This window comes from Lepeophtheirus salmonis, chromosome 1 (assembly GCF_016086655.4).
Source record: "Lepeophtheirus salmonis chromosome 1, UVic_Lsal_1.4, whole genome shotgun sequence".
NCBI classification, from domain to species: Eukaryota; Metazoa; Arthropoda; class Copepoda; order Siphonostomatoida; family Caligidae; genus Lepeophtheirus; species Lepeophtheirus salmonis.
Window position 1 is genome coordinate 45,183,690 of NC_052131.2, and position 18,899 is coordinate 45,202,588.

At 33.9% G+C, this 18,899-nt stretch overlaps 8 protein-coding genes and 1 pseudogene across 11 annotated transcripts; 4 read left to right on the forward strand and 5 right to left on the reverse strand.

The window, feature by feature from the left end:
• The first annotated feature begins 1,138 nt into the window (after positions 1–1,138).
• LOC121131788 (cilia- and flagella-associated protein 298-A) lies at positions 1,139–2,489 on the forward strand. The gene is made up of 3 exons (XM_040727175.1): positions 1,139–1,371; positions 1,480–1,941; positions 2,017–2,489. Exons 1-3 carry the CDS (start codon positions 1,224–1,226, stop codon positions 2,262–2,264), a joined length of 858 nt encoding a protein of 285 aa, XP_040583109.1. The 5' UTR covers positions 1,139–1,223; the 3' UTR covers positions 2,265–2,489.
• A 2,174-nt stretch (positions 2,490–4,663) lies between these two features.
• Positions 4,664–7,001, reverse strand: LOC121131787 (uncharacterized). Of its 2 annotated transcripts, none has more exons than XR_011784297.1 (4): positions 6,702–7,001; positions 6,055–6,582; positions 5,685–5,980; positions 4,664–5,612 (listed from the first exon to the last, which is right to left on the reverse strand). XR_011784297.1 is itself a non-coding variant. In XM_040727172.2 (4 exons), the coding sequence occupies exons 1-4, from the start codon at positions 6,747–6,749 to the stop codon at positions 5,570–5,572; spliced, it is 873 nt and encodes a 290-aa protein (XP_040583106.1). In that variant the 5' UTR covers positions 6,750–7,001; the 3' UTR covers positions 4,664–5,569. The 2 variants fall into 2 exon arrangements, 1 of the variants encoding a protein (XP_040583106.1); XM_040727172.2 differs by having other exon boundaries at positions 6,744–7,001.
• A 30-nt stretch (positions 7,002–7,031) lies between these two features.
• LOC121131789 (serine/threonine-protein kinase ULK3-like) lies at positions 7,032–9,072 on the reverse strand. Its single transcript, XM_040727176.2, is given in 4 exon segments — positions 7,032–7,266; positions 7,332–7,671; positions 7,674–8,740; positions 8,802–9,072. Coding segments are annotated over 3 exon segments (783 nt in total). The 5' UTR covers positions 8,008–8,740; positions 8,802–9,072; the 3' UTR covers positions 7,032–7,157.
• LOC121131791 (thioredoxin domain-containing protein 12 pseudogene) lies at positions 8,254–8,739 on the reverse strand (annotated as a pseudogene).
• A 961-nt stretch (positions 9,073–10,033) lies between the features above and the next one.
• LOC121131795 (thioredoxin domain-containing protein 12) lies at positions 10,034–10,513 on the forward strand. Its single transcript, XM_040727182.2, has one exon. The coding sequence runs from the start codon at positions 10,034–10,036 to the stop codon at positions 10,511–10,513; it is 480 nt and encodes a 159-aa protein (XP_040583116.1).
• A 24-nt stretch (positions 10,514–10,537) lies between these two features.
• On the forward strand, positions 10,538–12,030 carry LOC121117380 (serine/threonine-protein kinase ULK3-like). The gene is made up of 4 exons (XM_040711833.1): positions 10,538–10,885; positions 10,956–11,368; positions 11,510–11,946; positions 12,011–12,030. The coding sequence occupies exons 1-4, from the start codon at positions 10,538–10,540 to the stop codon at positions 12,028–12,030; spliced, it is 1,218 nt and encodes a 405-aa protein (XP_040567767.1).
• Positions 11,797–14,112, forward strand: LOC121131792 (uncharacterized). Of its 2 annotated transcripts, none has more exons than XM_040727179.2 (4): positions 11,797–12,036; positions 12,198–12,725; positions 12,796–13,092; positions 13,166–14,112. In XM_040727179.2, the coding sequence occupies exons 1-4, from the start codon at positions 12,031–12,033 to the stop codon at positions 13,247–13,249; spliced, it is 915 nt and encodes a 304-aa protein (XP_040583113.1). In that variant the 5' UTR covers positions 11,797–12,030; the 3' UTR covers positions 13,250–14,112. The 2 variants fall into 2 exon arrangements, with proteins under 2 accessions (XP_040583113.1, XP_040583114.1); XM_040727180.2 differs by having other exon boundaries at positions 11,937–12,078.
• On the reverse strand, positions 14,012–16,364 carry LOC121117466 (uncharacterized). 2 transcript variants are annotated; one of them, XM_071894039.1, is made up of 3 exons: positions 15,984–16,364; positions 15,299–15,919; positions 14,012–15,201 (listed from the first exon to the last, which is right to left on the reverse strand). In XM_071894039.1, exons 2-3 carry the CDS (start codon positions 15,913–15,915, stop codon positions 14,172–14,174), a joined length of 1,647 nt encoding a protein of 548 aa, XP_071750140.1. In that variant the 5' UTR covers positions 15,916–15,919; positions 15,984–16,364; the 3' UTR covers positions 14,012–14,171. The 2 variants fall into 2 exon arrangements, with proteins under 2 accessions (XP_071750140.1, XP_071750139.1); XM_071894038.1 differs by having other exon boundaries at positions 15,299–15,929; positions 15,984–16,288.
• On the reverse strand, positions 16,288–17,638 carry LOC121131793 (cilia- and flagella-associated protein 298-A-like). Its single transcript, XM_040727181.2, is given in 4 exon segments — positions 16,288–16,569; positions 16,571–16,761; positions 16,837–17,298; positions 17,408–17,638. Coding segments are annotated over 4 exon segments (858 nt in total). The 5' UTR covers positions 17,556–17,638; the 3' UTR covers positions 16,288–16,512.
• Positions 17,639–18,899: the final 1,261 nt, after the last annotated feature.

The following is an 18,899-nucleotide window of genomic DNA, read 5'->3' on the forward strand; positions in this document are numbered from 1 at the left end:
AACTTGAAAACCCTGTGTTCAAACTCAAACTAATTATCAGGCTTAACTGTATGATAGTGCACGGAACCTCGTCAGTGCTTATTTTAATTAAACTAATTATTTAGATGATTATAAGCTATTGGTTGTCTAAAATCTTTGTACGGCATTCTCTCATGAATTTTCATGTTCACCACAATTTAGCCAATATTCACATCCCCAATCATTACATATAGTCATAATTCATCATAATATAAAAACGAGTTATTATAAAAAAGAGTTCGGAGTTTTACTTATTTTTACTTTTCAGAAACACATTATTGGAATTGAACATCAGGTTAAGAAGAAATGACTATTTAAAATTTGGTGTATGTACACCACAGTTTTAGCTAAAATTGCAAAAATAAAGGTCTTCATATCACGGGATCGGATTGAAAAAGAAGAAGATTTTGGGATAACATGTGAAAATCTACATCTATACCAAATTTAATCAAATTCTGAGTTACTTTAAATAGTAGACATAATCTATGTCTACTGTATTAATGTCATATTTTATTAAAAGCGTAGCTATACATTTGCCAAAATACATATGACATAGAATATTTTTTACAACTATGTAGGTTTAGAGTCTAGAATTCCTTGATATTATTATTACCACACAATTATCTACTGCAATTACGATACGTAATAAATAATAATATTTTAAAATCGAATCAGTTTATATGCAACATATAATCAAAATTTGTCTTTCCTTAAGTAATTTCCTATTGATCAAATATATAACTGTACTTAGGAAAACTGTTTTCTTTCTATTACTACAATAGATACTTGAAGGATCTAATCTAATCAATATTATGTACTTCAAGGTAAAAATAAAATATTATAGGTATATTATGTAGATAAAAACCGTAGAATATGTTATAATTTATTTTACTCAAAATAAAATTGAGTGTCCTACAAATCCTTATTTCTCAACTATTGCTATTATATTTTATTAAATAAGACTTTTATGATTACAGTTATTAATCGAGAAATTGTTAAATCAATAAAAAGGAATCAATTTCCCCCCTTTTTTCTTCTTTTACGTTTATGCTTGTTCCTCACATATATATATATATATATATATATGGACTGCTATAATGTCACGTGACCCACTTACGTAACTAAAGAAAGAAAAAAAAGCTGGAAGAAGTAAATTTGAATTAATGATTGAAAAACGTCAACGTCGCCGTTGAGGAGGGTAAAAAATGGTACTTTTAACGATAAAAAATAATGATGAAAAGATATTCACCTATGAGGTAACATTAAATACCCAAGTGGAGAAGGTATTGACAGAAGTTGTTCGTTTAAAAAATGGAGTTGAGAAAATTAATCGATTAGCAGAAAGCGTCCAGGGTCTGTACTTGTAGTTTTCAGTATATCAATCACAATTATGAATTAATTATACTATATTATGAATGATGTAATGAAAGACTATTTTTAACATTTTATTTAATTATATAGATCTAATTACGTATGGAGTATCTTGGCCTCCGGAACGTCGCGGCCTTCTTGTTGAACAAGCTCAAGAATTACGCCTGGACCCTAATCTAGACTTATCTTCTCGATATCCACTCCGAAATGGGCTGAAATTCTCTTCAAACCCTGATCCCCTCTTAAAGCGATCAGGACTCTCTATATCGGATTCTGAGTCATGTAGAGTCCTGCTTGAATCCACTACAGCCGCCAAGAATCTCTCCAAGAGCGACCCTTTAAAATGGGAGCATATCAAAAATGGTCTGGACATTATGAAAGGAGCCTTGAATATCGTGTTCCCCAAAGGAATCCCTCTCTTTGATCCTGTGAGAATGGAATTAGATAATAGAGAGGAAGTTGAGTCTTCTAACCTCTGGGACCCTACAGTGTATGGCCTATGGTTCGCTAGTAAATGTTTGGAGGACTCAGAGCCATTGTATAAATATTTGGGTAAGTGAAAACCAATTCAGGAAAGATATATTTTGAAACTATAAATGCATTTCCGTGTACCTCCTACTCAAATAGGTAAAAACGAAAAGTCAAAATGCATAATTAAAGTAAGCAAGCGTGGACAAGGCCCTCCTCCAAAGGAGAAACCATTTAGCGATGAAGAGGAAAAGAAGTTGCTTCTCGAACAATATAAAAGGTCTGAAGTTCTTAAAAAGCTTGCCAAACAGGAAGATGAATCCTCTTCTGCTTGGGCCGATAATGATGAACTTAAAAAAAAGTTTACTGGACTAGAGCATATCTCCTGGAAAACGGGGTTTTATTAACATCGGAATCATTTTGTGAATACTACCCACTCTGCATCTGTTTGAACATATTCGTAATTGTTACAATTTTATATTGATAAATGATGATTATATACCCGCATTTTATGTGCTAGCTGTTATAAGGACAACATTTCATGTCTGAAATAAAAGAGCTTAATGATACATTATCCTAAAGTTATTGATGGAACCTTAACATTTTTTTAAAACTTTTGTTACCCACTTAGACTTATGAGTCTGTGAAGTATGAGACGGTCCAGAGACGACTCTTATCAGGATGCAGTTGAGAAATTGAAGACGTTATTAGATGACTCCAATGAAACTACCCGAAGCGGTACATCCCTACGTGAAGAGGAAGGACCTCTAAGTCATAATAGTTCTCTTTCAGATGAACTATCACTTGATGAAAAGAAATCTTATGCTTCTCCAAAGCTAGAAAAACTTATTTTACGCAGGATATCTTCAAGTTCCCGAATTGGTATAGGAAGACATCGATCAAGAAGATTTGGAGAATCAATTCACAATAATGGACGGTAAGAAAAGAAATACACTATTTGTCATTTTTTTCGATTCTTAATTATCTTAAGGTTTTATTAGAGACATGTTTAAAATGAATAAGAGACACAATAGTTGGCACAATCTTATAAAATTCAACGATGAAAATGAAGGGAGTCATCAAACAAGAAATGGAGAGGTTTATGATGATGTGGTTGGGCTCGTAAAAAAGCAAGAATGCTACATCAAACAATTGGAGGGAGAGACGAATTTTTGTCGTGATAAATTAAATAAATTGCTTCTCTACACCAAAGACCTTTTAGAGAACAAAAATGAACAAGACAAATCTTTTCAAACTCCCCTGATGGAAGGACTCAAAGATACAGATGCATGTAATGAAGTAATTATGCTTCATCATGATTTAAAGTCTTCAACTTCTACCTTCAAGCTCGAAAATTTTGCATTAAAAAGAAAGTGGAAGCTATCCAAGAGTCAGAAAAATTAAAAGAGCAAAGTCTGAGGAAAGAAATTAGTGTATTGAGTGAATCATTGAATCATCTTCGATCTGAATTTGATGAAGTTACTAGAAGAGAATCTGAGGCTGTTGAACAAGTTAAACGAAGTGTGGAAGTAGCTGAGCAAGTGCGTTTGGAGAAAACTGATCTTGAGTTTGAGATTGGACAATTAAAATTGCAGATTGAGCGACAACAAGCTCGTATAAGGTAGGTTAGATCAATTAAACATATATACATTATTTATCAATAATCATTTCTATGGAGATTCAACATATTTAATTTTTTTTTTTTTTTTTTTTTTAAAGGAGTTTGATTGAGGAGCAAGTAATTAAATCGGAAGAAGAGAGGAACTTTGCTGAAAAAAAGTATAAGAATCAACTTACACAAATAAAAGAAGAATTCCAAGCTCAAGTTGGAGAATCTAGTCGTATCATTTCCGAAAATGAAAAATTAAAGAACACTCAGAATGAACTTGGAAAAACTTGGAGGATAGAGACAAATTGATACAAAATCTTCGCTCGGAAAATGATAAAAGAATAGCTGATCTACAATTGGAGATTGTCTCCACAGAAACACGAAGACAAAAATCCGATCAGGAACTTGCATTATTGAAATTAGATTTTGAGAGTGTCAAACATGATTTAAAGTCTGAAAGGTCCAGATTAGACTCTGAAGTGCGTTCTTATAAATCTCGGATATCTCGAACTGAAGAAATGTTGACACTTTCGAGAGAAGAGAATTTGAGGAATGTAGAAAGGAATGCTACTCTTGAAAGGGAAGTTAATTTAATGAAATTGAGTCATGAACACAGTACTAAAGACAATTCATCGAATGCTCTACTCGAGTCTTATGTTAAGGAATGTGATTCCGAGCGTAGAACTCATCGACTGATTGTTGAAAGATTGGAGGAGTTAGTTCGAAGACAAAGTCGGATTATTGGTGAACTTAAAAGTCAGTGCAATGACCTAACTGAGAAATTAGAATCCATTTCCAAAGATAAACTATCTGTCTCAACCGAAAGAGATGATTTGCGCTCACGACTTATCTTTCTTGAAAAAAAAATTCTGAGTCCGAATTTCAATTACAGAAATTTGGATCTGAGATTCAATCTCTTCAAGACGAAATCGATCGGAAAGATGTTGAAATGAGGGAAATGGAGATTGAAAGAAACAATTTTTTAATAGATCAAAATCATCTTATCGATAATAAATTCATTGTAAAAAAAGCGGATAAAAGGTGCAGGCGTTCCCTTGCTCTCAATTCCTCTGCTATTACCATAATTAAGAAAAATCAAACCTCGTCTCCCAAACGTGACGACTTTTCTCGTAAATGAGATATGACACGGATCACTAGCATAAATTTGTATGTTTCATATTAAATATTTATTTAATATTTGTTTAGAACGTTGTTCAAAGTATTTATTTCATTATAAATTATTTCTTGATAAATTGTTTTTTCGTTTTTTTTTAAATATATATAAAGAGAGCTACTAATTCCTGGGAATATTATTATCTATTCATTAATTATTACTTCTGTCTTTCTTTTGGATGATGTGAGCTTCATAGACAAAGAAAGAGCCTATGAGACAAAAGGATGTTGAAAGAATCATTAATAGAGTAAAAGCTGATGGAGATAGAGTAGTAAATGAGTCCTTTGGTCGTTCTTTCGAAAAGAAATCGTCTGCATAGCCCTGAGGCCATCCAAATGTATCTTCAAATTTTATTGCACTTTTCCCGAGTATAGATCTTATAAAATTCCCTCTGAAGCATAGACTAGTACTATTACTAGAAGAACAAGCAAATTTCAACTCAAGTTCCCACTCTTTGTCCGAGGGACTGGAGGAATTCATTGATAGCTGTTTTTTCAATGTTGAAAACCCACCTCTGAGACCATAGACTTTTGAGCCAGGAATCTCAATACTGGACTCAAAACAGGACTCTTCAAAAATTTCTTTACAAATACTTAATGTTTGCTCAATTTTGGAGGAACAGCTCTCAAGCTCAAGATAACCAGGGATAAATTGAATTTGTTTAGTAAAATACTCTTTGATCTGCACTAAGAAATTAAAATCAATCATTTTTAGAGTACAGTTATTCTGAAATAAATCAGAAAAGCTGTAAGTGATCTCAGTATTAAGACAAGGGTCAATCACTTCCTCAGGAAAGTCTCCAGTCTCTATATACTCTTGATAGTATAAGGTAACTAGAAACCGGCGGTGACTCTCAACATCTCCATAACAGTTATACGTGTTTGAGTTTATATAATTTTTTCCACCATAATTGTCAAGTGTAAGGTAATTCAAGTTGTTGGTTTGATTCGAATCTTTGGTTGGGAATGTAACCTATGTAAGTTTGTATAGTAAAGGCATGATTAAAAAAAAATTGATAACTTTACGAAAAGAATAAATACGTACTTGAAGGAAAATTTCCCCCAATCTGCAGTAGTTTGATTTCCCCCCGATTTTGAATGTATTCCACGCCAACCAAGTATTCCTTGTTTTGTATTAGTCAAAATCTCGACAAATGAATCACTAACTATAGAACTTAGAGTATTCTTGACCTTAGTCATCAATTCCCTTGTTTCACAAGGAAGAGTTTGATTCAGCTCTCTTAGACCATCAGTAGCTCCAAGATAGACTGATGAAGATAATGATTTGTTGAAACAATGAAAGTTTGTAAAGTAATACTTTAAATTAAGTTCACTTGGACTCTGCAAACGAGAGATCAATGATAATTAATATATATATACATAGGCTATGGGAAAAGAAGCAAATAAATAGGTACATTTATGAGGACAGAAATGCCAGCAGATGAATTTATTGAACATGTAAATCTTGCATTCCTTTCATGAGATTTAAATAAATATAACTCAGTTCCATGAGAATAAGCATTGATAATAGTCAATGATCCCCCATGGGAACTCCATCCATGGGTCAAATACATCACAAGTCCTATAACTAAGGAAGTAATCCAGAAAAAATAACAAATCCCGATTATAAGTATTAAATCCAATCTTCTTGTTTCTGAAACTTGACTCACACTCAATATCAAACTAGCAGACTTGACATCTTTCCCAAGAACCTTAGATAAAGTTGATTCCGGTTTACAGGGAACTCTTTGATCATTGAGAAGAATGTAAGACACTTTTCCAATGCCTGGAGCTTGGACTCTAATTAGATAGTAATTCAATACATCTTGAACTGTACTGGAATCTCTAAATGACACATATAATGTTTCTTTGCATGCATGAACAGAACTCATTAAACACAAATTAATGCTATCTTCAGAGACACTCATGATGATCCAATGTAACTATAACAGAAGAAAAAAGAAAAAGGATCTGATAATACAGATTTGAAGCTGATGTACATTATGTATTTTAAAAGGATTTGAGATCAATAAATATATGCATGTATTGTGTGTATTATTACAAATTAATTATTGGATGGAACAATTTTTATCGAGTGTAGTACTTGCATCTACTCCGTTAGCGTCTTCACTGGAGAGAGTTGTAAGGATTGACGACTCTTGAGTCTGAAGATCAATTTTAATTTTTCTGCACGAGACATCCACCTCTGAATTTTGGCATTCATTAAAGTTCGTCGATGACCCTTGGGCTCATTAATAAGAATAGGCATAATAATTTTGAGTCCAGACTCGTATTGTTCGAGAGCATATTTGAGTCTTCCTTCAGCTTCATATAATTCAGCTTGATGAAGGATATCAATACTACTTTTAGACCTGGAGTACTCCCAGATAGCATGCTAAGCTCTTTGCATTGACTACTACTTTCTTTATTGGGAACTAGAGTTTCTGATGATTTATTATTTTCAAAGTTTTTAATTTTCCCCAAAGGCTTGATGGGACCTAATGCCTCCTTCAAAGTTTCAGCGCGTATTATGAATCCATCTACTTTTTTCTGAGCAAAACTTTTTGTTCGGATCGCTCTCATCATGAAGGAGAGGTACAAAATATTCCAGAGACTCTTTATAAAGTCTGGAATTAGAATAATTAATTATATTATTGATAGTTTTATAGAATAGATATGAGTTATGATGTACCTAAATGCAGTTTGAAAATCTTCTTTCTTGTCGGCCTCTATAGCTTGAAAAGACAATTCTAAGGCTTTGGCAAAACTTTTTTGACACGGAATATGCTCTAGATCCATAAAAGGATGTGAAAGAAACTCTTCAAAGTCAATACGAGTTTCTGGATGTCGATCCAGACATCGTTTTAAAAGATCACTACACTTGACAGAAATTCCGGAAGTGGGGATTTCAATCGCAATATCCTCCTTGATTTTCTCATACAATTCCAGAGTCGTGGAGGATTTATAAGGTGCGTAGCCAAAGAGACATTCGTAAAGGATGACCCCAACGGACCAAATATCCACCTTGGCATCATACCTTTTTCTAAAAGCATTTCAGGAGCCATATAGAGAGGAGAGCCCCGAATACCCATTTCCTTTTGAGAGAGTTTTATTTTTTTGGCAAACCCGAAATCCGCTAACTTGAGAACACGGCTCTGAGTGATGAGAATGTTTTGAGGCTTTAAATCCATATGAGATATGTTTTTAGAACGTAAGAATTGAAGCGCTAGTCCTAATTGTTGTAAAAACTTTTTGACGACACACTCTGGCAAGGATTTTTTCAATCGAATGAACCTCGACAAGTCTCCTCCTCCACAGTACTCCATTATGATGTATATATAGGACGTATCCCATGTAAAATCGACCATTTCCACAATGTGCTGATGCTTAAGGGTTTTAAGGAGCGTAATTTCTGAGATAATGTTGTCGACCTCTTTTTTAACAAGGCCTTTTTTATAGATGGCTTTTACAGCAACCACTTCTCGTGGACCCGTTTTTTTGGTAGCTTTAAAAACTGTGCCATATGTTCCAGCCCCAATTTTTCTCTCCAATGGAATAGTCCTTGAGTATAACAGGAGGAAGTGGCAGACTGGCCATTGTGTTAAAAGTTATTCTTAAAGTTCAGATTTGTGGAGTGAAAAAAGGTCAATGACTTGCTTCATGGAATGAACAATGTCTTGAGGATCATAGTAAAAGTATTGGTAGCTGGGATTGGCCTGTGGATTGATGATCTCCTTTAGGAGAGTCCCATTGGGTGCGAGAAAGAGAATTCTGGGAATGTAGGATCCGTCAGGAGAGAAAAGAGAAAGGGATGAGGGCTCCTCGTTCTTGGAGGTTTGTATCATGTGGAAATGTGGACTGCTATCCCGGATTTCCTCACTGGAGGCAAATAAGGGTTTAAGGCGTTGACAAGCGGGGCAGCTCGGGTCATGAAGGAGAACCATTGAGGGCTTCACTTTCTTCCCATCCTTCCGGACTTGAGAAGACCAAGAGATCCAAGATATCTGATTGCCCCATCCACCTGATAAGTCTCCTTCTTCCTCTTCCTGACAGCGGGTCGAGATGGCGAAAACGGCCAAGAGGAGGGATAAGACTTTCATTCTATGTTAATGTAGGAGAAACTCATGGAATTACTCATTAGTGATTACTGATTAGTGATTACTCATTCTGATTCAGATTGATTCATTAGTCAAGTCTGCATCCAAGACATTGATACAAGGCTTTCATTCATTAGTCATTGTCGCCCTCAAAACTTAAAAGAAGAGATGGGGAAGTGATGGCCGGAATTCAATTCAGCAAGCTTTAATAATTTTGAACTTTATAAGCAATAAGAAATTAGCATTCCAACTATTCTATTCGTGATTTAGTATTTTAGTTCTTTTTTAAAATAGGTCTTCAAGTTAGCTAGATGTGGAGTACATTTAAAGGACAGTGACGTCGTTCTTGCCACCATGACGTCATTTCTCTCTTTATAATTAATACTATCACGAACATGCTATCTTTAAGATAAACAATGAAAAATTAAAAATATTTCATTTAAAACCCTTCCTTTCAGTTTTATTTAAAATTCTAAATCTTTAAAACGATTTTTCGTTGAAGCGTAGAAATATCGAACTGCAAAATTATATATATATTTTTTCATGATAACTTTTTTTCTGCATCTGTAAGTTTCAAAAACCTTCCTATTATCAGTTGATAATATATTACTGATGTAGAAAATAAAATTATCATGAAAAACATGAACAAATTTATTTTAAATTTACAAAAAAAAAAGTATACAGGCATCATTTTGCCGTTCGAGTTCGGGGGGGGGCTACAGCCCCCAAATCAAGGAATTTTTGAAAATTATTACTGATGTGGAAAAAAAAGTTATCATGAAAAACATGGATATACAAGGATATTCTACGCACGAACGATCGTTTTAATTTAGAATTTTAACATAAATAAAGTAATAATAAATGAAATATTTTTAATTTTTCATTGTTTATCTTAAAGATAGCATGTTCGTGATAGTATTAATTATAAAGAGAGAAATGACGTCATGGTGGCAAGAACGACGTCACTGTCCTTTAAATGTACTCCACATCTAGCTAACTTGAAGACCTATTTTAAAAAAGAACTAAAATACTAAATCACGAATAGAATAGTTGGAATGCTAATTTCTTATTGCTTATAAAGTTCAAAATTATTAAAGCTTGCTGAATTGAATTCCGGCCATCACTTCCCCATCTCTTCTTTTAAGTTTTGAGGGCGACAATGACTAATGAATGAAAGCCTTGTATCAATGTCTTGGATGCAGACTTGACTAATGAATCAATCTGAATCAGAATGAGTAATCACTAATCAGTAATCACTAATGAGTAATTCCATGAGTTTCTCCTACATTAACATAGAATGAAAGTCTTATCCCTCCTCTTGGCCGTTTTCGCCATCTCGACCCGCTGTCAGGAAGAGGAAGAAGGAGACTTATCAGGTGGATGGGGCAATCAGATATCTTGGATCTCTTGGTCTTCTCAAGTCCGGAAGGATGGGAAGAAAGTGAAGCCCTCAATGGTTCTCCTTCATGACCCGAGCTGCCCCGCTTGTCAACGCCTTAAACCCTTATTTGCCTCCAGTGAGGAAATCCGGGATAGCAGTCCACATTTCCACATGATACAAACCTCCAAGAACGAGGAGCCCTCATCCCTTTCTCTTTTCTCTCCTGACGGATCCTACATTCCCAGAATTCTCTTTCTCGCACCCAATGGGACTCTCCTAAAGGAGATCATCAATCCACAGGCCAATCCCAGCTACCAATACTTTTACTATGATCCTCAAGACATTGTTCATTCCATGAAGCAAGTCATTGACCTTTTTTTCACTCCACAAATCTGAACTTTAAGAATAACTTTTAACACAATGGCCAGTCTGCCACTTCCTCCTGTTATACTCAAGGACTATTCCATTGGAGAAAAAATTGGGGCTGGAACATATGGCACAGTTTTTAAAGCTACCAAAAAAACGGGTCCACGAGAAGTGGTTGCTGTAAAAGCCATCTATAAAAAAGGCCTTGTTAAAAAAGAGGTCGACAACATTATCTCAGAAATTACGCTCCTTAAAACCCTTAAGCATCAGCACATTGTGGAAATGGTCGATTTTACATGGGATACGTCCTATATATACATCATAATGGAGTACTGTGGAGGAGGAGACTTGTCGAGGTTCATTCGATTGAAAAAAATCCTTGCCAGAGTGTGTCGTCAAAAAGTTTTTACAACAATTAGGACTAGCGCTTCAATTCTTACGTTCTAAAAACATATCTCATATGGATTTAAAGCCTCAAAACATTCTCATCACTCAGAGCCGTGTTCTCAAGTTAGCGGATTTCGGGTTTGCCAAAAAAATAAAACTCTCTCAAAAGGAAATGGGTATTCGGGGCTCTCCTCTCTATATGGCTCCTGAAATGCTTTTAGAAAAAAGGTATGATGCCAAGGTGGATATTTGGTCCGTTGGGGTCATCCTTTACGAATGTCTCTTTGGCTACGCACCTTATAAATCCTCCACGACTCTGGAATTGTATGAGAAAATCAAGGAGGATATTGCGATTGAAATCCCCACTTCCGGAATTTCTGTCAAGTGTAGTGATCTTTTAAAACGATGTCTGGATCGACATCCAGAAACTCGTATTGACTTTGAAGAGTTTCTTTCACATCCTTTTATGGATCTAGAGCATATTCCGTGTCAAAAAAAGTTTTGCCAAAGCCTTAGAATTGTCTTTTCAAGCTATAGAGGCCGACAAGAAAGAAGATTTTCAAACTGCATTTAGGTACATCATAACTCATATCTATTCTATAAAACTATCAATAATATAATTAATTATTCTAATTCCAGACTTTATAAAGAGTCTCTGGAATATTTTGTACCTCTCCTTCATGATGAGAGCGATCCGAACAAAAAAGTTTTGCTCAGAAAAAAAGTAGATGGATTCATAATACGCGCTGAAACTTTGAAGGAGGCGTTAGGTCCTATCAAGCCTTTGGGGAAAATTAAAAACTTTGAAAATAATAAATCATCAGAAACTCTAGTTCCCAATAAAGAAAGTAGTAGTCAATACAAAGAGCTTAGCATGCTATCTGGGAGTACTCCAGGTCTAAAAAGTAGTATTGATATCCTTCATCAAGCTGAATTATATGAAGCTGAAGGAAGACTCAAATATGCTCTCGAACAATACGAGTCTGGACTCAAAATTATTATGCCTATTCTTATTAATGAGCCCAAGGGTCATCGACGAACTTTAATGAATGCCAAAATTCAGAGGTGGATGTCTCGTGCAGAAAAAATTAAAATTGATCTTCAGACTCAAGAGTCGTCAATCCTTACAACTCTCTCCAGTGAAGACGCTAACGGAGTAGATGCAAGTACTACACTCGATAAAAATTGTTCCATCCAATAATTAATTTGTAATAATACACACAATACATGCATATATTTATTGATCTCAAATCCTTTTAAAATACATAATGTACATCAGCTTCAAATCTGTATTATCAGATCCTTTTTCTTTTTTCTTCTGTTATAGTTACATTGGATCATCATGAGTGTCTCTGAAGATAGCATTAATTTGTGTTTAATGAGTTCTGTTCATGCATGCAAAGAAACATTATATGTGTCATTTAGAGATTCCAGTACAGTTCAAGATGTATTGAATTACTATCTAATTAGAGTCCAAGCTCCAGGCATTGGAAAAGTGTCTTACATTCTTCTCAATGATCAAAGAGTTCCCTGTAAACCGGAATCAACTTTATCTAAGGTTCTTGGGAAAGATGTCAAGTCTGCTAGTTTGATATTGAGTGTGAGTCAAGTTTCAGAAACAAGAAGATTGGATTTAATACTTATAATCGGGATTTGTTATTTTTTCTGGATTACTTCCTTAGTTATAGGACTTGTGATGTATTTGACCCATGGATGGAGTTCCCATGGGGGATCATTGACTATTATCAATGCTTATTCTCATGGAACTGAGTTATATTTATTTAAATCTCATGAAAGGAATGCAAGATTTACATGTTCAATAAATTCATCTGCTGGCATTTCTGTCCTCATAAATGTACCTATTTATTTGCTTCTTTTCCCATAGCCTATATATATATTAATTATCATTGATCTCTCGTTTGCAGAGTCCAAGTGAACTTAATTTAAAGTATTACTTTACAAACTTTCATTGTTTCAACAAATCATTATCTTCATCAGTCTATCTTGGAGCTACTGATGGTCTAAGAGAGCTGAATCAAACTCTTCCTTGTGAAACAAGGGAATTGATGACTAAGGTCAAGAATACTCTAAGTTCTATAGTTAGTGATTCATTTGTCGAGATTTTGACTAATACAAAACAAGGAATACTTGGTTGGCGTGGAATACATTCAAAATCGGGGGGAAATCAAACTACTGCAGATTGGGGGAAATTTTCCCTTCAAGTACGTATTTATTCTTTTCGTAAAGTTATCAATTTTTTTTTTAATCATGCCTTTACTATACAAACTTACATAGGTTACATTCCCAACCAAAGATTCGAATCAAACCAACAACTTGAATTACCTTACACTTGACAATTATGGTGGAAAAATTATATAAACTCAAACACGTATAACTGTTATGGAGATGTTGAGAGTCACCGCCGGTTTCTAGTTACCTTATACTATCAAGAGTATATAGAGACTGGAGACTTTCCTGAGGAAGTGATTGACCCTTGTCTTAATACTGAGATCACTTACAGCTTTTCTGATTTATTTCAGAATAACTGTACTCTAAAAATGATTGATTTTAATTTCTTAGTGCAGATCAAAGAGTATTTTACTAAACAAATTCAATTTATCCCTGGTTATCTTGAGCTTGAGAGCTGTTCCTCCAAAATTGAGCAAACATTAAGTATTTGTAAAGAAATTTTTGAAGAGTCCTGTTTTGAGTCCAGTATTGAGATTCCTGGCTCAAAAGTCTATGGTCTCAGAGGTGGGTTTTCAACATTGAAAAACAGCTATCAATGAATTCCTCCAGTCCCTCGGACAAAGAGTGGGAACTTGAGTTGAAATTTGCTTGTTCTTCTAGTAATAGTACTAGTCTATGCTTCAGAGGGAATTTTATAAGATCTATACTCGGGAAAAGTGCAATAAAATTTGAAGATACATTTGGATGGCCTCAGGGCTATGCAGACGATTTCTTTTCGAAAGAACGACCAAAGGACTCATTTACTACTCTATCTCCATCAGCTTTTACTCTATTAATGATTCTTTCAACATCCTTTTGTCTCATAGGCTCTTTCTTTGTCTATGAAGCTCACATCATCCAAAAGAAAGACAGAAGTAATAATTAATGAATAGATAATAATATTCCCAGGAATTAGTAGCTCTCTTTATATATATTTAAAAAAAAACGAAAAAACAATTTATCAAGAAATAATTTATAATGAAATAAATACTTTGAACAACGTTCTAAACAAATATTAAATAAATATTTAATATGAAACATACAAATTTATGCTAGTGATCCGTGTCATATCTCATTTACGAGAAAAGTCGTCACGTTTGGGAGACGAGGTTTGATTTTTCTTAATTATGGTAATAGCAGAGGAATTGAGAGCAAGGGAACGCCTGCACCTTTTATCCGCTTTTTTTACAATGAATTTATTATCGATAAGATGATTTTGATCTATTAAAAAATTGTTTCTTTCAATCTCCATTTCCCTCATTTCAACATCTTTCCGATCGATTTCGTCTTGAAGAGATTGAATCTCAGATCCAAATTTCTGTAATTGAAATTCGGACTCAGAATTTTTTTTTTCAAGAAAGATAAGTCGTGAGCGCAAATCATCTCTTTCGGTTGAGACAGATAGTTTATCTTTGGAAATGGATTCTAATTTCTCAGTTAGGTCATTGCACTGACTTTTAAGTTCACCAATAATCCGACTTTGTCTTCGAACTAACTCCTCCAATCTTTCAACAATCAGTCGATGAGTTCTACGCTCGGAATCACATTCCTTAACATAAGACTCGAGTAGAGCATTCGATGAATTGTCTTTAGTACTGTGTTCATGACTCAATTTCATTAAATTAACTTCCCTTTCAAGAGTAGCATTCCTTTCTACATTCCTCAAATTCTCTTCTCTCGAAAGTGTCAACATTTCTTCAGTTCGAGATATCCGAGATTTATAAGAACGCACTTCAGAGTCTAATCTGGACCTTTCAGACTTTAAATCATGTTTGACACTCTCAAAATCTAATTTCAATAATGCAAGTTCCTGATCGGATTTTTGTCTTCGTGTTTCTGTGGAGACAATCTCCAATTGTAGATCAGCTATTCTTTTATCATTTTCCGAGCGAAGATTTTGTATCAATTTGTCTCTATCCTCCAAGTTTTTTCCAAGTTCATTCTGAGTGTTCTTTAATTTTTCATTTTCGGAAATGATACGACTAGATTCTCCAACTTGAGCTTGGAATTCTTCTTTTATTTGTGTAAGTTGATTCTTATACTTTTTTTCAGCAAAGTTCCTCTCTTCTTCCGATTTAATTACTTGCTCCTCAATCAAACTCCTTTAAAAAAAAAAAAAAAAAAAATTAAAATATGTTGAATCTCCATAGAAATGATTATTGATAAATAATGTATATATGTTTAATTGATCTAACCTACCTTATACGAGCTTGTTGTCGCTCAATCTGCAATTTTAATTGTCCAATCTCAAACTCAAGATCAGTTTTCTCCAAACGCACTTGCTCAGCTACTTCCACACTTCGTTTAACTTGTTCAACAGCCTCAGATTCTCTTCTAGTAACTTCATCAAATTCAGATCGAAGATGATTCAATGATTCACTCAATACACTAATTTCTTTCCTCAGACTTTGCTCTTTTAATTTTTCTGACTCTTGGATAGCTTCCACTTTCTTTTTTAATGCAAAATTTTCGAGCTTGAAGGTAGAAGTTGAAGACTTTAAATCATGATGAAGCATAATTACTTCATTACATGCATCTGTATCTTTGAGTCCTTCCATCAGGGGAGTTTGAAAAGATTTGTCTTGTTCATTTTTGTTCTCTAAAAGGTCTTTGGTGTAGAGAAGCAATTTATTTAATTTATCACGACAAAAATTCGTCTCTCCCTCCAATTGTTTGATGTAGCATTCTTGCTTTTTTACGAGCCCAACCACATCATCATAAACCTCTCCATTTCTTGTTTGATGACTCCCTTCATTTTCATCGTTGAATTTTATAAGATTGTGCCAACTATTGTGTCTCTTATTCATTTTAAACATGTCTCTAATAAAACCTTAAGATAATTAAGAATCGAAAAAAATGACAAATAGTGTATTTCTTTTCTTACCGTCCATTATTGTGAATTGATTCTCCAAATCTTCTTGATCGATGTCTTCCTATACCAATTCGGGAACTTGAAGATATCCTGCGTAAAATAAGTTTTTCTAGCTTTGGAGAAGCATAAGATTTCTTTTCATCAAGTGATAGTTCATCTGAAAGAGAACTATTATGACTTAGAGGTCCTTCCTCTTCACGTAGGGATGTACCGCTTCGGGTAGTTTCATTGGAGTCATCTAATAACGTCTTCAATTTCTCAACTGCATCCTGATAGAGTCGTCTCTGGACCGTCTCATACTTCACAGACTCATAAGTCTAAGTGGGTAACAAAAGTTTTAAAAAAATGTTAAGGTTCCATCAATAACTTTAGGATAATGTATCATTAAGCTCTTTTATTTCAGACATGAAATGTTGTCCTTATAACAGCTAGCACATAAAATGCGGGTATATAATCATCATTTATCAATATAAAATTGTAACAATTACGAATATGTTCAAACAGATGCAGAGTGGGTAGTATTCACAAAATGATTCCGATGTTAATAAAACCCCGTTTTCCAGGAGATATGCTCTAGTCCAGTAAACTTTTTTTTTAAGTTCATCATTATCGGCCCAAGCAGAAGAGGATTCATCTTCCTGTTTGGCAAGCTTTTTAAGAACTTCAGACCTTTTATATTGTTCGAGAAGCAACTTCTTTTCCTCTTCATCGCTAAATGGTTTCTCCTTTGGAGGAGGGCCTTGTCCACGCTTGCTTACTTTAATTATGCATTTTGACTTTTCGTTTTTACCTATTTGAGTAGGAGGTACACGGAAATGCATTTATAGTTTCAAAATATATCTTTCCTGAATTGGTTTTCACTTACCCAAATATTTATACAATGGCTCTGAGTCCTCCAAACATTTACTAGTGAACCATAGGCCATACACTGTAGGGTCCCAGAGGTTAGAAGACTCAACTTCCTCTCTATTATCTAATTCCATTCTCACAGGATCAAAGAGAGGGATTCCTTTGGGGAACACGATATTCAAGGCTCCTTTCATAATGTCCAGACCATTTTTGATATGCTCCCATTTTAAAGGGTCGCTCTTGGAGAGATTCTTGGCGGCTGTAGTGGATTCAAGCAGGACTCTACATGACTCAGAATCCGATATAGAGAGTCCTGATCGCTTTAAGAGGGGATCAGGGTTTGAAGAGAATTTCAGCCCATTTCGGAGTGGATATCGAGAAGATAAGTCTAGATTAGGGTCCAGGCGTAATTCTTGAGCTTGTTCAACAAGAAGGCCGCGACGTTCCGGAGGCCAAGATACTCCATACGTAATTAGATCTATATAATTAAATCAAAATGTTAAAAATAGTCTTTCATTACATCATTCATAATATAGTATAATTAATTCATAATTGTGATTGATATACTGAAAACTACAAGTACAGACCCTGGACGCTTTCTGCTAATCGATTAATTTTCTCAACTCCATTTTTTAAACGAACAACTTCTGTCAATACCTTCTCCACTTGGGTATTTAATGTTACCTCATAGGTGAATATCTTTTCATCATTATTTTTTATCGTTAAAAGTACCATTTTTTACCCTCCTCAACGGCGACGTTGACGTTTTTCAATCATTAATTCAAATTTACTTCTTCCAGCTTTTTTTTCTTTCTTTAGTTACGTAAGTGGGTCACGTGACATTATAGCAGTCATATATATATATATATATATATATATGTGAGGAACAAGCATAAACGTAAAAGAAGAAAAAAAGGGGGAAAATTGATTCCTTTTATTGATTTAACAATTTCTCGATTAATAACTGTAATCATAAAAGTCTTATTTAATAAAATATAATAGCAATAGTTGAGAAATAAGGATTTGTAGGACACTCAATTTTATTTTGAGTAAAATAAATTATAACATATTCTACGGTTTTTATCTACATAATATACCTATAATATTTTATTTTTACCTTGAAGTACATAATATTGATTAGATTAGATCCTTCAAGTATCTATTGTAGTAATAGAAAGAAAACAGTTTTCCTAAGTACAGTTATATATTTGATCAATAGGAAATTACTTAAGGAAAGACAAATTTTGATTATATGTTGCATATAAACTGATTCGATTTTAAAATATTATTATTTATTACGTATCGTAATTGCAGTAGATAATTGTGTGGTAATAATAATATCAAGGAATTCTAGACTCTAAACCTACATAGTTGTAAAAAATATTCTATGTCATATGTATTTTGGCAAATGTATAGCTACGCTTTTAATAAAATATGACATTAATACAGTAGACATAGATTATGTCTACTATTTAAAGTAACTCAGAATTTGATTAAATTTGGTATAGATGTAGATTTTCACATGTTATCCCAAAATCTTCTTCTTTTTCAATCCGATCCCGTGATATGAAGACCTTTATTTTTGCAATTTTAGCTAAAACTGTGGTGTACATACACCAAATTTTAAATAGTCATTTCTTCTTAACTTGATGTTCAATTTCAATAATGTGTTTCTGAAAAGTAAAAATAAGTAAAACTCCGAACTCTTTTTTATAATAACTCGTTTTTATATTATGATGAATTATGACTATATGTAATCATTGGGGATGTGAATATTGGCTAAATTGTGGTGAACATGAAAATTCATGAGAGAATGCCGTACAAAGATTTTAGACAACCAATAGCTTATAATCATCTAAATAATTAGTTTAATTAAAATAAGCACTGACGAGGTTCCGTGCACTATCATACAGTTAAGCCTGATAATTAGTTTGAGTTTGAACACAGGGGTTTCAAGTTTTTGAACTTATGTTTGAGATCTTATGTCAATTTACTACATAAAATATAAAAAAACCATATTTTGGGTTCGGAAAATTTATTTACAAAGAAAGAAAGATTTATCTTTTAACTCCATACACA

Coding starts and splice junctions, on each gene's coding strand:
- LOC121117380 (XM_040711833.1), top strand. CDS start 10,538: ATGGCCAGTCTGCCACTTCCTCCTGTTATACTCAAGGACTATTCCATT. Junction 10,886..10,955: donor CCAGAGTGTGTCGTCAAAAA/GTTTTTACAACA, acceptor ATGGATTTAAAG/CCTCAAAACATTCTCATCAC. Junction 11,369..11,509: donor CATATTCCGTGTCAAAAAAA/GTTTTGCCAAAG, acceptor TTCTAATTCCAG/ACTTTATAAAGAGTCTCTGG.
- LOC121131788 (XM_040727175.1), top strand. CDS start 1,224: ATGGTACTTTTAACGATAAAAAATAATGATGAAAAGATATTCACCTAT. Junction 1,372..1,479: donor ATTAGCAGAAAGCGTCCAGG/GTCTGTACTTGT, acceptor TTAATTATATAG/ATCTAATTACGTATGGAGTA. Junction 1,942..2,016: donor GCCATTGTATAAATATTTGG/GTAAGTGAAAAC, acceptor CTACTCAAATAG/GTAAAAACGAAAAGTCAAAA.
- LOC121117466 (XM_071894038.1), bottom strand. Junction 15,202..15,298: donor CGACAACAAGCTCGTATAAG/GTAGGTTAGATC, acceptor TTTTTTTTAAAG/GAGTTTGATTGAGGAGCAAG.
- LOC121131795 (XM_040727182.2), top strand. CDS start 10,034: ATGAAAGTCTTATCCCTCCTCTTGGCCGTTTTCGCCATCTCGACCCGC.
- LOC121131792 (XM_040727179.2), top strand. Junction 12,726..12,795: donor GCATTTCTGTCCTCATAAAT/GTACCTATTTAT, acceptor TCTCGTTTGCAG/AGTCCAAGTGAACTTAATTT. Junction 13,093..13,165: donor GGGGGAAATTTTCCCTTCAA/GTACGTATTTAT, acceptor AAACTTACATAG/GTTACATTCCCAACCAAAGA.
- LOC121131787 (XM_040727172.2), bottom strand. Junction 5,981..6,054: donor GCATTTCTGTCCTCATAAAT/GTACCTATTTAT, acceptor TCTCGTTTGCAG/AGTCCAAGTGAACTTAATTT. Junction 5,613..5,684: donor TGGGGGAAATTTTCCTTCAA/GTACGTATTTAT, acceptor AAACTTACATAG/GTTACATTCCCAACCAAAGA.